This window comes from Musa acuminata, chromosome BXJ1-8 (genome assembly GCF_036884655.1).
Source record: "Musa acuminata AAA Group cultivar baxijiao chromosome BXJ1-8, Cavendish_Baxijiao_AAA, whole genome shotgun sequence".
Taxonomy (NCBI): domain Eukaryota; kingdom Viridiplantae; phylum Streptophyta; class Magnoliopsida; order Zingiberales; family Musaceae; genus Musa; species Musa acuminata.
In genome coordinates this window covers 47,024,596-47,040,475 of record NC_088334.1, presented here as the reverse complement: position 1 = coordinate 47,040,475, position 15,880 = coordinate 47,024,596, and the positions used below count along the sequence as shown (strand labels likewise).

At 38.7% G+C, this 15,880-nt stretch overlaps 2 protein-coding genes across 7 annotated transcripts; both read right to left on the bottom strand.

The window, feature by feature from the left end:
- Positions 1-2,500: 2,500 nt before the first annotated feature.
- LOC135680418 (xyloglucan O-acetyltransferase 4-like) lies at positions 2,501-4,436 on the bottom strand. Its single transcript, XM_065194300.1, has 3 exons — positions 4,283-4,436; positions 3,943-4,226; positions 2,501-3,265 (listed from the first exon to the last, which is right to left on the bottom strand). The coding sequence occupies exons 1-3, from the start codon at positions 4,434-4,436 to the stop codon at positions 2,501-2,503; spliced, it is 1,203 nt and encodes a 400-aa protein (XP_065050372.1).
- A 2,562-nt stretch (positions 4,437-6,998) lies between these two features.
- On the bottom strand, positions 6,999-14,599 carry LOC135588300 (uncharacterized). 6 transcript variants are annotated; one of them, XM_065080358.1, is made up of 5 exons: positions 14,489-14,599; positions 14,068-14,393; positions 12,332-12,700; positions 7,840-12,214; positions 6,999-7,752 (listed from the first exon to the last, which is right to left on the bottom strand). In XM_065080358.1, exons 2-4 carry the CDS (start codon positions 14,260-14,262, stop codon positions 7,886-7,888), a joined length of 4,893 nt encoding a protein of 1,630 aa, XP_064936430.1. In that variant the 5' UTR covers positions 14,263-14,393; positions 14,489-14,599; the 3' UTR covers positions 6,999-7,752; positions 7,840-7,885. The 6 variants fall into 6 exon arrangements, with proteins under 6 accessions (XP_064936430.1, XP_064936432.1, XP_064936431.1 ...); XM_065080360.1 differs by having other exon boundaries at positions 14,068-14,341; positions 14,450-14,597; XM_065080359.1 differs by having other exon boundaries at positions 14,479-14,590.
- Positions 14,600-15,880: the final 1,281 nt, after the last annotated feature.

Here is a 15,880-nt window from a genome sequence, read left to right as displayed (position 1 = left end):
TATCAGAATTTATGAATTTTTTTGGGGGAAAGTGCTTGTCCTTATGAGAGATAGAGGATCAGTCAATGTAACTCCTGGGCATAACAAGAAGTTATGGGACTTACTCTAACCAGTTTGGGAACCTGGCACTGTAGTTTCTTTTTTTTGTGTCAATCCAAAGGTAGAACAACATTCTATTGATTTGAGCAATTCAGAGATAGCTGAACTTTCTAAATCATGCACAGTAGCATAAAATGATCAAACAAGTAGGCAACTACTAGTTCTAAAATAAATCTGGATTAACCAAAGTTTAATATTCTGTGACCAGATCACAAATATGTTCAACTTATTTTTGATCAATCAACAAAGAGCATTTACTATGCATTCACAATCATAATGGTCTTACTAGTAGATCACATGAACACAGTGCACAAGTTTTTAGTTTTAAGAGGAAGAAAAGCTAATTCTTGATCAAAACGCATGTTGTTTAGATGAACTGGCCAGGACTTGTATCCTGTGCCAGCAATTTAAAGATGCAGTCCAGTTTTAATCACCTGCCATCTCTACAGTTTTGTTGGTGTCAATTTCGCGATAAAGAGATAAGCTGCAGAGGAAAGGATTCAAATTGAAAGTTAATCAGTTCATTTGCCTTTGTATTACTGAACAGATCACTTTCTGAATTAATCTTACATTTGTGTTTATGTTATTTTTCGCACCCTTCATGTAGTTTTGTTTTTTCAGAATTGCTGGTGCAACTTAAATATTCATGGATGATAAGAATTACATGAAAAACACAATTTTCTTATGTTAATTTATATCAAACTTGATGGCATCAAAGTCTTCAGAATGTAGGTTTCCGCCACACCATAGTTTTTCATTGTTAATTCAGTACCATATTATCACCCCTCTGGTGATTTATGAGCTGGTTTTATTTTCACTTGAATATTAATGAGTATCTGTAGTTTGACAGGGTGCATACAATCAAGTAAATCCTTGTAATATGAGTATACATGTCCACAATATGTTTGATCCTTAAGAATTTATTTAGATTCTTAAGATTCACACTGTGCAAACAAGTAAATCCTTGTGAATTTAACTTATATGTCCACTTACATATCTAAGAATATACTTATATCCTGAAGTTTCACACTCTGCAAACAAGTAAATCCTTGTAAAAATTTTCTTTTGTTGCTTGATCAACCTTCATGTTTGCACTGGATCGATCACCAATCTTATCTTCCATGTTGTTTTGAGGCTTTGAGCCAATATGCCATTTCTGCTTGTTTGGAACAATAAGTTTACTGCTACTTGGACTCTCAATTCACTTGTCCAAATCAATGTTCTTCACAAGCTTATTATTCTTCTGTTGTCCAAACTACTGCTTATCCATCTCTGTATCATCTACTTTTCTTCTTAGGTAGTAGTAGTTGCATTAAGATGCAAGCTTACACCATTATCTACTGTATCTTTGTGCCTGGATTTCTTTGCTTTCCTCTGTCTTTTCTCTTCTTTCAAGTGCCATTCAAGGCTTTCTTATCTTGTCTGTTGCTTTTTCTTGGTAAGATTAAACTGCACATTACCAATCAGATTTCCTCGTCCTTTATATTAGTTGAAATAGATTTGACTTCTTAGAAACTGATCGTTATTAGTAATTCAAGTACCGAAAACCAGATCAACCAAAATGCAGCCAAACAAGAAGGAAGAAATAAATAATTCTGCTTCCTTCAACCATGGTCTCAAATACTGATATCAGACTATATCAAGGACTGATACCAGGCTATGTGATTAGTAATTCTTTTATTATTTCATTATGTGATATGAGGCATTACGGATCGGTATAATAGTCCAAAAAATTCCCAAAATTGATATTGAATTGAGATTTAAGTTCTTTTCTCTACTGATATACCTACTTTTCTTTTCTCCAGTCAATCAATAAGCAACAAAGTTCATAGGGATCACTTCCCCATTCCTCCGGTTCAAATTACCAACATTGTTATCCTCGTGACAAGCAAAAATCATTGTCGAAGCAACAGTCCGAGATATCTTGAAATGCATACACTCTCTGCTTCTTGACCTTTGAATTCATATTCTAAAACATATACATAAACTCTTTCGACAATATTAGTGATTTCATGATAATGTATCAGACCTACTTACCAAAGCAAGAGGAGACGACAAAAGAAAAATGCATAGATATGAAGTAAGTTGCAAAGGCATGTAAGAAAACAACAGTAGAGATAAGAGTAGTGGGGGGGTTTCTACAGATCATCACTTAATAGTCAATATTTGCACATCAAAGCAACATAAACAGATACAAACTCTTGGAAATTTTGTGTTTCAAAGCTAATTGGATGAAACATATGTTGTATTTGTTACAAGCTCTTTTGCTTTTGCTCCACAGCTAAAAATGTAGCACCTTGTGCATGTTTACAGAATAAGCTGCCTTTTCTCTCTCTTAATTGTTATGCCAAGCGTGAGCTGAGTGAATGCTGACAGTAAGAAAAAGATGGATACCTATTGTTTATGTAGCGATCAATCCCTTCTTCAACACAGCCAACAACATTTCATTCCACATATCAACAGGGCCTGGTAAGCACCAATGCACGCAGTCATTGAAGCCCTCCATCCCCATGAAGTCCCTGTGTGAACTAGGGTGACCATCGGGTCTCATCATCATAGCCTTGGTCACATCCAGAAGACCGAACCCTTTCCCACCCTTTGCACTCCTCATGCTCTCAAGCTCCTCCACCTGAGCACTTCTCATATCATACTCCGTGGCAGTGAGGCTTATAGCACCTTCCTCAAATGGCCTCGTCCGGCTGCAATCCCCTCCATCATTCCAAGTACCATTCTCAAAATGCGCCGGTGCGAATGTCCTTACCACAGTCACCAACCCTTCGCACTCCTCACACTTGTTAATGAACTGGAAAGCTGTTCTGAAGGCCTTTCGGATGGCAAAGTTGATGCCAAAGTCTGTCAGATTGCCCTCTGAACAGTACACACAGCCTACCAGTTTGTCATACTCATGGAGGTAAAGTTTTCGGAAGAACCAGTGGCCATCGGAGATGATAAGATAGTCGAGCAGTGGAAGCTTTCCGGACCAGCTCATATCAATCCTATCCAAGTGCAGATCATAAAATCCAGTGCCTGTTCCATTGATCACTTGTTCTGCTGCTTCTACTAAAAATTTGGTCCACAACTGCATGAGGGTGAAGTCGTAGGACTGTAAATACCAAGTTTTGACTGTGTCTTCATCCTCATTTTTTGCACCGAGTGGAATCTCAACCTGTTGTTTAACCATGACAAATAATTGTCAAGCACATACTGTGAAGAGGATATTATTGCCTAACCATTAGTTTTTAGGGTATCTTCTTCTGCTTGAATTCAGCAATGAGACCATTGAGAGGTAAATGTTTATGTAAATTTTGTATTATATTACAAAATAAAAAAGTGTTTTAAGTTTTGTAAAGCTTATAATTAGAACCTTAGGAAAGGGAATGAGAATCAATTTCCTTTTTGCTTGGGTTTGGATGCAATGATAGAACTTGAGTGAGAGCCAATAAATTGGCTGATAATTAGTGATTTGTGGCAATTGAATTAGCAACTTTTTTTAGAGTGATGTAAGTTTCAACATTAAGAAGCCTATGTCTCAACCATTGTGAGATGGACTGCATGCATCTTTTCTTTCATTATTGAATTCTGTACAGGAAAATTGTTTCATCTATCTTTTCTTCTAGCATCAAAAATATTAATTAATTTCTCTCGTCTATCTTCGTATTATTTTAGATATACTTGACTTGCTCCTTCTATCTCATGCTAGAATTAATTGTGTATGAACAAAAAGAAAAAATAATTTAAAATTATAAGATCATGGTCTATTCAATATTTAATAGTAAAAAATACTATGAGCAATGTGAAATCAACATGCATGCAGAATTAGAGCTTGCATGATCGGTTTCATGCCTGAGACAAGAAGCAGATGAGCGAACTCATCTGGTTCCGGCTGACCGAGTCCCCCACGAACGCCATCGTCTTCCCCCTCATCATCTCCAAGAACACCTTCCCCTGAAACCTCGGCAGTTGGCACTGCTTCGGCTTCCACCTCCAGTTCACGTAATCTTGATCCTTCCCGTACTTCCCACAGTTGTGCTCCAGCATCAACGGGCACGACCCATTGGTGTAACCCGATCCATCGAAGTCCCGCACCCATTCGCCATCGGCCAAATCGCAGTCCGCTGCATCGCCATCTGCAAAGCAGAATTAGAAGAAGTATCCATGTACGTAGCTAGAGAGGAGTTCTTACTGATGTTGGTCTCATTCACAGGGCGCAAACCAAGGTGGTCTCCTCGGGAGATGGCTATGAAGGGTCTGGGATAGCACATCAAGGAGAGAAAGAAGAAGGCAAACGCAAGCGCGACAAGCAACAGCAGCAACTGCCGAGTACTCGTTAAGGCCATGTTCGCAGATCGCAGAAGAACTGGTGGGGAAAGAGAGAGAAGGGGGAAGAGGATGCATGATTTAATGCATGTCTTGGCATGGTGTTGATGTTGTGTTATCCAATTAAGGTGAGTAAATTAATGTTGATTGGAGAGGAGATTTTGTTGATGGTGGCTTGCCTTGGATGCCTCCCTTCCTATTAAAACTTAGGAAGATGCATCTACTCATAATCATATTCAAAATAGCAACATGCTTATGGAGAAACCTCCATGAATAATGAATACTGCATGTTCTTGTTCTTAGGGTTTTAAAATCGGACTGAAAATACAGGAATCACTTCGATTTACTAATGGTCCGTTTGAACCTTAAAAAGATTTAAGTACGTGCATCTCTTTTTCACTACCAAATATCTTTGATTTTTTTTTTCCTTTAAAGAGTATTCTAAGTATTTTTTGTTTTGTTTTGTTTTTTATTGTAAGGATGGAAGAGAATAAAAACTCACATGTAAAAAATTATGTGATAATATATTGTTTTTGCATCATTAAAATTATTTGATAATATTGATTGTTTAATTTATTGCTCGAAACATCGGTTCATCCAATACCCATGATTTTATAGATATTTTTAAGAAAATACAATGATGTCAATTTATGTTTCCATATCACTATGTTAACGACCAGTTGATACAAGTTAATTATAATGTCATCTATGCAAGTTTTTTATGAAAGTAAATCTAAAAGAATTCAGTAACATTGAAGAGGTCTTAATATTATTCGAGTCACAACCAGTGATTTCTTGCTTCCTTTTTCTTCTTGTGATGTAATAGGAGAAGTAAGTCATTGTATGATTCGACATTCTACATTTAGGATTTGGTTCCAAGGTGCATTTCCTATGACACTATATGCTTCATACATAGTGCATGCATTCCCCATAGTCTTTGTAATTTTTGGGCATTTTTGATCCGTATTCATACTTGTATTTCTATCCTATACTACTGTACTATATACTAATACGGCCTAGAAATTTAAGATAGTACTTATAGAATCTTATCTAAAAACATATGATAATGCCAGATAATAATATATGTTGACTCCGTACTTTGATGATAAGTAATTCGATTGATGAATGAATAGTGTGTGAGTGTGTGTGTGTGACTTAATAGATTTGATTTCAAGAAGTATTTTCCCGACTCAAATAAAATTTAGGGATTTGAAAATGATTATACGATAGTTAGAAGATACAAAATGATTATTGTCAGTCATATGAAAAGAAGTTAGAGGAAAATCTAAAAGAACTTAATAGAAATTTATCTCGACAACCATCCATATAATTGATCCCAAATAATTGAAATTTATAATTTTATTATTGTTATTGTTGTTGTATGGGTCACCATAGTGACATTAGGTCTAATTAATATTTAATATTTATTAGGTTTTCTGAGATCATATTATTATTTATCTTAAATATTCAAATAATAGTTATATATATTATTACATTCAATAATTTGATTTTTATTTTACTTTTTTTTTATATTTTATTATTTTATAAACTTTAAATTTATAATTTATAATTATATATTTTTTTTTAAGAAAAGAATCAAGAAAACTTCACCAAAAAAACCTCCACTATTATTTTTTTTCAGGATGATGCATGTCTCCCATATTCATTTTTATTTGGGATGCCTTTTTTTTTATTTAAATGACTTGATCACGTGTGCTATTAAAAAAATGATAATTAATTATTTTTATTTTTAAAATATAATTAATAAATAATATTAATTAAAATTATTAAGATGCAACTTTAAGATGATTAATATTATTTTTTTAAAAAATATAATAATTAATTATAAAAAATTAGATATTAATTTTTTCGATAAAACATCCAAAAATCAGAATAGGTGCGAAAAGGTCAGTGCATGAACCTCTCACTCGGAGACACGTCTCTCTCTCTTAGCCTTCAAGTGGTGTTTTCGTGAAGGCGACTGCAGCTGCGAGTGACGAGGGGTCGTTGATCCATCCCATCACCGACATCACCTCCCCCTCGTCGTCCTCATCGATACTGAACCTTTTCGTGAGATTGGCGGAGAACGCCTTTTGACTTAAATGTCTCTGCGTGCTTCGAAAGATCATCTGTTGTCCCCCCTCTCCCCTCGCGTGTTCATTTAATGGCAATTCCAATATTTGTTCTTAAGTAAGCGCACACAGCTTCAGCCTGTTGTAAGTTTCCCACCACTCCATAGCACCTGAAACAAAATGCAAAGTTTTGATGTCACTGGCAAGGAATCTCCCAACAGTTCATGTCACCAAAGAGATAAAAAATAAAAATTAATCTCGCTTGAAAGCTTACAATGAAAATGGAGCAAAAGTCAATTAAGTGTTATTTTCTGCATGTATCTTAGTTTACATTGATAGCACCTGAGATACAAACCAACATTTGCTCTCTCCAACTTGGAACTTCTAAAGACAAAAATACAACATTAAGTAATCGGAACGAGTCAAATGCGTAATTGTTTTCTATGCAGCAATGTAATGTCACATAATTGCTCCAACAAACTTGTTGAAGGAGGCAGTACTGTACGAGCATAAACAGCATTAAGGCAGCTCACATTGATAATCCAAAACTTGGAATACACCGTAATCTCTTGAGAGACGTTTATCTGGTAGCATGAACCAAATACGTGTCACAAGAACAATTTAGGCCTTGTTCAAATGCTTAGATTAGATTCCCATTCACAAACCTATGCGTTAGAAGGCTGGAAATGAGAAATGGAACTCATTTAGTATAAAAACAACAAACATGCTGTGCTTCACTAACTCGAGCCACTGCAGCCATTGGTTACAAGCTGATAAACTAAGAGGTTACTTGACAAAACTTGACATTGCAAATATCTGATTGCTCTGCTCATGGAAATAAATACAAGCCATGCAAATGCCTGGGCAAACATGTTATCAATATCTGTCAACTCTTTGGGGGCAGAAAACCTTAGAGAAAGGAATAAGCACCTGATTGCAGTGGCATTGGGGAAAGAGATGATGAATTGGCATTGCAATTATCTGAGTGAGCAACAAGCTATTGTCACCGTCCACCACAAGCCCCTTAGATGCCCTTGGAAAACATGATTGAACAAGCTAAAGAAATGCTGGGCAAAGCAACTGCTGAATCAGCAGAATTTGATGTATCAAGGAGGCATCATGTCTCAACATTTACATGAAACACAGCAAGTTTCAGAATTTCCTGAGGTCCATGTTTCCCCCCAGAAGCATCAGGATGCATGCGAGCGGGTTCACACATACAACTTAGTGCAAGCTGATCCTGTGGTTACCTTGTTGACTCTGCCTGTAAAATAAATCTCAATATTAAACCCGGACAGAGAAAACAATTTGAGGTCACAGTCACATAATATACAATGGATCTATCACTCACCACATTTAGACGCTGCTATTAACCATTTGCTACTTCTGATCTCTCATCACTGCCAAGAGAGTTGTTTGTAAGTAGATCTGTTTGCATCCCAACCTCCTTCAGGCTCCTTCCTCTTCAAACCCCCACCTGGCACTCCAAACATTCTCACCTGCTCCTCCGTGAATGCTTGCGAGGTTGCAACTAAGAGTTGCCTAGATGCCAAGGACAATCGCTCATCTTTTCCTTCCAAATCTGTGTTTCCAGGTCCTGCATTGAGATCAAGACCTGGTGCAATCCATTTCCGAGTGCTATCGGAATTACCCTCTGGAAGGCTTATCACGTAAGGCCTTGGATAACTAGATAAAATGGCTCCAGCTTGTCCAAAAAATGGTGAAGGAATGGTAGGGAAACTTGAACCAGCTCCAGATGAAGAATCAACAAAGGTTGTCGACCCACCTGAAAAAGAAGTTGATGCAAGTGGAAAATTGGACCCAAAAGCAAATCCAGCATATGGAAATGTTGTAGCAGGAGAAAATGCCATGGCTGTGGAGGATGAAAACATGGGACCCCTATACCCATCGCCACCAAAGGGGCCACTAACAGTAACTGGCCCCAAAATTCTTTGGGCTCCTGGAGCTGCAACAATTGGGCAAGGCTGCTCTCCTCGATCAGTCAAGGAAGATGGTATAGACTGAGCAGGATATGAACTACCAGGGGGAAACCATGGTGATAAACTTCCCAAGTCAACAGTGTTCATTCTGATGCCTGCAACTGGAGGTACAAAAGGGATGCTTCTAGTGCATTTTGTATTTTGGTTCCCAGTTGTAGGAGCAGCACAAGCATCATCAAGACCTGGTCCACTATTTAAATCTAATTCCCTCGACATATTGGCCACCCGATTAGGGACTTCTCCTGATGCTGGTCCTACAGCCAAGAATGGCACCTCTAATCCATAGGTGGTGCTTGCTAATAACTGCCCATTTTCGGTGCCTTCATCGACTCTATTTAAGTCAAGATTAAGTCCCCCAGAAATCTGTGGGGTTGCTTCACGATTTATTACCGTCCCCAACTCAGAGCTGGAAGACTTAGCACAGTTCTGGACAGCCATGTCCTCAAGAACTCTCTCATCAGGTTCATTCAGATCAATATTGAGTTGAGGGCGGCACTGCTTCCCTGCAGAAACAGATGGTGGCATCTCTGGAGCTTTTCGTGGTTCTGCTGGCCGAAAAGCACTAGTGGCAGCTGAGCCTTTCCACCCAGTCTCACCCTTGCTCTTTAATAAGTTTTGAGGTGGAACAAAAGGCCCTTTTGCTGGTGCAGCTACTGTGATTGGAGCAGGTGAGCTGTTAGACATCGCATTTGCAAAAGAAGACAGGCCGGGAAAAAAAATTGCAGACGAACACACTGTTGCAACTGAGACAGCAGTCTCATCTAGGTTTCCATCATCTCCAAGGATGCCCTCGTTCAAATCAAAGTCAAGCTTATTGGCAATATTTGGCTCAGTTTTAACAGCCAATGAAGAAGCCTCTGCAGATAATGCAAGATCTGCCCTCACATCTGAATCAACCCCAGATAACCTCGAACCCGCAGGTTTTGCTTGATCCTCAGTTTCCTTGGCTTGACAACTGGACAATTGGTCTTCACTGGCTGATCTCTCTTGATGACGTTCATGTGTCTTCATCATTTTCAAGTCTTCAACAAGCCCAGCAGCATAAGAGGAGGTGGTTGCTGGTCTAACTGATTCATCAGCATTCTTAGAAAATGGAACATCAGAAGCACCCAATGTAATAACAGCATCACGACTCCTCTCCACAGAATCTATCATCACAGATCGTTGGTGGTCAGATGAGGTTGCAACCTCAAGTGCTTCTTCAGCTGAAGGACATGATTGAGATTCCTCAACAACCAGGTTTTCTGATTTAATACCTGAAGCAGAAATCTCAGGATCCTTGCAAGAAATTTCACAATTGCATATATTGCCACCTCCAATATTTTGAATGGCACATTCAATAGGAGGTTTGTTTACATCTGCCGATGAGCTTCTTTCTTTAAGCTTGAATTCTGTATAGTGGTCCAAGACCTGTCCATCTGTCGTCGGATTTTCGTCAAATGGAGTACCATCATCACCCTGCTTCTCCACTTCAGACGGTTTCAACACAAAAGGATGTCCATCTTTTTCTTCCTCAGGTTTCCACTCCCTATGAGAGCTCATAGCTACAGTGGGAGATTGTTCAGCATGCTCGCTTGTTAATTTATTATACTGCAAAATGACATCAGTACAATTTTTTCCTGAAAGCTCAGTCCCATCCTCATTTGAGACATCACTAATCAAGAAGGAACCAACACTCTTCACCTGCTTTTTGGAGTCTGCAAAAGCAGCTTCATCAGATTCAACATGACTCTGGGCCACAACATCATCATTTGACAACCTCGGCTTGGTCTCTGTTGCAGGTGAATTTCCAGGTGAACCGGTGGGAGAAATTAACTCAGAATTGGAGATCTCTCCAGTTGCCACACTTGCAAGTAAATTCATCCCAACATCATCTTCAACAACCAAAGGAACACTAGCTTCAGAATATTTGATGCAACTTTCAATTAAGGCATTAATAGAACTAAAAGAACTTCTTGTGCTTGGTTCAGTCAAGAAAACTTCCTTTTCAGTTCCAGATGATGAACCAGCAGCTCCTGGAGCCTCTGTAGCACTTCGCATATCCTGAGCACTCATGTGTTCTTCATCGTGGATAGCTGCTAGTGATCTGACATCTCCAGCCCCTGCTGGTGGTTCTTTGATATCATTGCTTTGCCATGCCTCTGTATTATCATTTTCCACAATATTAGACCGAAACACATCACCTCTTAGTTTCACTCTGAACTCACTGTGCTCATGCTTGTCCTGGACCCCAGGAGATGATGCTCCGTTGGCCAAAATAGATGGATCTTCAAAGGAACCTCCACTTACACTTTGAGCAGGGCTTTGAACATGGTTAGGAAGTTTTACAATAAGCCTGTGATTATTTCCACGATCAGCAACAGACATATCAATTGGCTTTTCACATGCCAAATCTGATTGTGATGATTTTTCCAATGTTGGCATCCTATTGAGAGTACCAGACTTACCTAGATGAGTTTCCTTATGAACTGCAGACATACTTGCTCCAGAAAACCCATTGCTTGATCTTCGATGACAAGTTGAACTACCAGCAGCCTTAGATGCGTTCATTGATCCAGCACTTGAATTCCTTTTGTCTTCCTTCCACAAAGAACCAATTGTTTTTGCATGATTACTAGAACAAGACTGACTGTTGTTCTGAGATTCACTTGAGCTACTGCTCTTCTCATCTTTGGCTGTGGTTGCCGGCATCTCTGCCCCACCAGTGTTAGTAGCTGCTTTGCAAAGTGGGTCCTTGGAGACATCCACAATGGATGCAGCTAAAGTTGATTCTTTTTTCGAAGACCCTTGTGTTACCAAAGCTGACTTCATAGCAGCATCAGAATGTTCAGATTTACTAGGCTGATTTTTACATGATGCAGTCTGAGGTATAGGGCATCTTGCAGCTATTTCATTTGTTACTGCATGAGAAGCATCACAAGATTCCGGCTTGACTTGCCAAACAGGCTGGCTTGATGTGATAGATTTTGCATCATTGATCTTCGTAATTTCTGCATCAACTCGTTTCTTCCAGGTGTCAATAAGACTCCTAGCTTTTTTCTGGATCTCAGGGTTTTTATGATTTCGTAAATGGTTCACTGATTTACCAATATTACAACTCTGCAAAGCATTAAGGTTCACAGGCAATTTGTCAAGTGCTCGAAGGAGAGCTAAAATAAGTTCCTCAATAGCTTTATCACTCTCTTTGGGACTACTACCATCGCTGGTCTTCCATTTGTACACCTCCTGGAGCCAGTCATCCAAGATTGGCACACCGTTAAGCTGCACAAACCTCCCAAGGCAATCATATCGATCAGTGGCTGCAATCACATCTGCAACCAAAATCCGGACAGAAGCATCTATTTTTCTCTCTGATCTATGAAGCTGCATTAGATTCAACAACTTGTCAACCCCTTTAGAGCTTACAAGCCGGCCTTTTTCTGTTATTTTGACTATTTCTGTCTTTACCATATTCTCAGATTTAAAGCTAACAGAACCACCATCATCTGGTTTAGCAGAATGCTCCCTCTTGATAAACTCAGAAACCTGATCACTCTTATCCCTCTTCTTCCCCTTAGTCTGAGACAGGACAGAGGAGTTAGTATCATGTACACTCTCTGAACCAGATTTTGGTTGTTGTGTGCTTGTTGGACCATTGAGTGTAGGTGAATTCCCACCTGACTGAGGTGCTGTGTTCATCTCCAGTCGAGTTTTGTTCAAAAGCTGATGTACTTCCTCCTGTCGGTCCTAAGGAGAAGAACAAACCATAAGAGATAACAGTGATCAGTTTATCAAAACAAAGGGCCACAAAGAAAGGGGTGAGCAATACATAAAGTGAAAACTCTCAAGGGGCACAAAACTCACATTGACATAATCTTTATCAGTTAACCACCATAAACATTTGTTAGTAATGTCGTATACTCGTCTGCATACAAATGAAGATATTCCTACTGGAAGCTCAACACCCTTCCTTAAAAATGAGACTTTACATGGATGAAGCAATGAAGCTGCAGAAATCACATCCTTGTGGAAAGAGTAAAATACTTCATTGGGAGCTGATTCAAGTAACACACCTTTTGCAAGCTTAACATCAGCAGGTCGGTAAAGCCAATTAACACAAAACCAAAGGTGACCCTCTTTGCCTGATGTAATCCAATGAATTATTCCAATGAAAGGTGGAGCACTGCCAGCCTGGAAAAGAGCGCAATCACCAACTTGAATTTTTCGCCCATCCTGAAGGGATAAAGAAAGCAAATGATCAAGACATGTTCCATACTGTTCGATAGAGTAGGTTAATAGTATTACAAGACTATATAAAAACTATCACACACAAAAGAATAGATTTTGTGACATTCTGAAATGGTCATGACTAAGACAATATAATTAATGCTTTTCATTTGTTGCCGTGGGCAGCTTATAATATAGCAAAATACAGTAGTTACGTGTGAATACCAGAAACGATAACAAGATATGATCTTGTGCTTAATATAGAGCATTTTTATCAAAAGAACATAACAACAAATTAGGTATATTATATAAAAAGACACATTAATTAACATTAAAAAAACAGATCTCAACACAAAGAACACAAACAAATATTACACCTAGAATTTAGAAATGTAAGAATGTCGCTTAAGGTCTAAAATCCACTGGGTTCAGTACAATATATAAAAACAGACTCGTCGAAGTCACAAATTGGATCTCCAATTGAAAAAACAGAATTTAATATAGAAACTAGAAAATTGACTCAGAGACATTGTCCCATCAATGGAGTCAACTGAAGAGCATAGGAGGTCATTGCAACCAACTAATGCATGTTTAAATCATGCGGGAATACGTCCAAATACCTTATCCTAGAAAAACTGTGTTGTGAAATTTTAAAAAATATTAACTAAAAGGTTCAATCATCTCTAAACCTAGATGAGACTTGAAGGGTTTACAGAATGTTTAGGACAATAAGAAACAGAATAATAATCACAAAGACCAAAAGCCAACTCTATCATCAGAAAGGAATCATCAAAACTCGACAAATCATATTTCAAGTCCATTTCCAACACCGAAAAGCCTGTTACCTTTCACCTATGCAAAATCTCTTGACACTTTTTCCCTTAATAAAAGGTTATCTTACTTTTTCACCGCAAAGTTGAAACTTCACATCATCTAAAACAAGCCACTTGCACTCGGCACACTTATTAGGCTACACCAACTGTGCCTAGTGAGTTCGTCCTTAACCAGAAATAACGTACTTGTGGTCGACAGCAAGACAAGAAAATACATATAAACACTAGAATTATTAAAATCTGTTTCATTTAGATTCTTTGAGCGAACATATGCTAAATATCTCAGAAGCCCCGTATCATATCACTTGAATAACCCAAAAAAGATGAAGTATTCAGCTTGAGATCTAGACAACAAGTTAAATAATGAAGGCAAAAGGACTACGAATCGAACAAGGCACCCTGGCAACTTCAATATTAACAAAAACAGTCCAAAGAAAAGCATCATAAATTCAAAAAACTAAAATTGACTAGTGCGGATCGCTTTAATCATCATAGGCAAGCTATTCCCCTGAATCTCACGCAGAGAAGGAAGAAACCCACGAAAAAAGGGACCTTAAGGAACGAATCACACGGCAACCGTGGATTCTCCAACTCTAAGGATGGGTTCTCCAAGGCCGACGCAGGACGAGCTAGAAGAGAAGGAGCTGCTGCTGCTGCTGATGTTGCTGTCCCGGGCGCAGGGACCGGCCACATATGCCACCGTCGTTTCCTCTCCTCACCTTCCCGCCCATGCATAGCCCTTCATCGTCCCCTGTTATGGTGCCTCCGGTCCCTCCTCGGCCACGAACCGTCAATCCCCCTCCACTCCACGCGTCTACAATTCCACCAATAGAAGAAGAACCTTACAAGCTTCACCGGATCAAACCCTAGGAACGCGCACCCCGGTTAGAATCCCGCAAACAGAAACCGAAAGAGAACCAACCCTAATTGTATCGATGTGGAAGGAGAGACCGAGAAATACATCAGAGGCGATTTGGTGGGCCGATTTGGGTCAAGGGTTTCACGATCTGACGAGAGCAAGAGGGAGAAGAAACGGGCGTGCTTCGGGTGATGAAGCGAGGAAAAATACAAAAAAAGTAAATATTGGTAAAAAGGAAAAGAGTGATGTTTAGTTTGGCCGACAGCGACGTGTGCTAAACTGCGCCGACCGTCCGACGAGGGCCTAACCGAGTTACGATCGGTCTCACGAAGGCGTTTCGACACGGGGCCCGGTGGGAGCATGCGCCGTTATCGGGTCGGATGCTGCTGCACGCGCATGTTAACACCGCGCCCAACCCGTTAACGTCGTGACTCGCGAAAATTGATCTGCCGCAATCAAACATCCAAACGGAGTAAGCAGCCACGTAAGACGCCAGCATGGCAATCATTTTATATATATCATTATGATTAATCTTTATCAACTAATTATCATTTTACTTAGGTTCATTGTTTTGTGTCAACGTATATTTGTATGTCAATATTAAATTTTGAAATTTGACTAATCATAAAATGGTCAACAAAATTTTAAAAAATAAAAAATCCTTTTAACTTGTTTATCCTAATTTAATATAATTTTAATAAAAATAAAAAGTACTAATAAGTCATAAATATCTTTAATTAAAGTCATTAGATGCAGATGATTTGACTCAAGTGAATTGTTACGATTCGAATCTGATTATTATCAAGGTTAAAAATCATTGAGTTTCGATGATAATTGATATAAGTTGATCCGTGTGATCGATTATGATCATGAGATAGATGTTGATGTTCAATTGTAAAATTGAAAATACACTTATAAATAGATCAAGATTTTGATTTCTGTCAATCCATTCAGCTTCATAAAATATATGCCTAATAGATAGGAACAACATGACCAATAAATATTTAGAATTTTTGTGACTGCATTTTTATTTTTTGGGTTCTATCTTCAAATCCTAATTGCCCCAAGTCAAAGATTTGGAGCTCCTATCATCTTCTTCCAATCTCCCCCAAATTAGTATGCTCATCACTGTTATGCTTAATTTTGGATTCTTCATATCTCTCCCAAATTATGCCAACCTATTTGTCACTGCGGGAGAAGAATAAGAGAACGTTAAGATCATACTAATAGGAGATTCAATTTAGAGTGTGTGGACATGAATTGATACTTGACACTCCTATATACGGATTAGCATCAATCATGGTGCTCATGAATGGTGTCTTGTGCAAGTTTGGACTCACTACATCATTGCCCACATTCCCGAGGGAACAACTTGCACAAGCTTACAAGCACAAGATTAGATTGTCATCTCCTTCGACCCACCAAACACCACCAAAGCACCGAAAGAAATGGCTTGTTGGAGACGCAAAGGTGCAAGAGATGCATTAGGCAGTG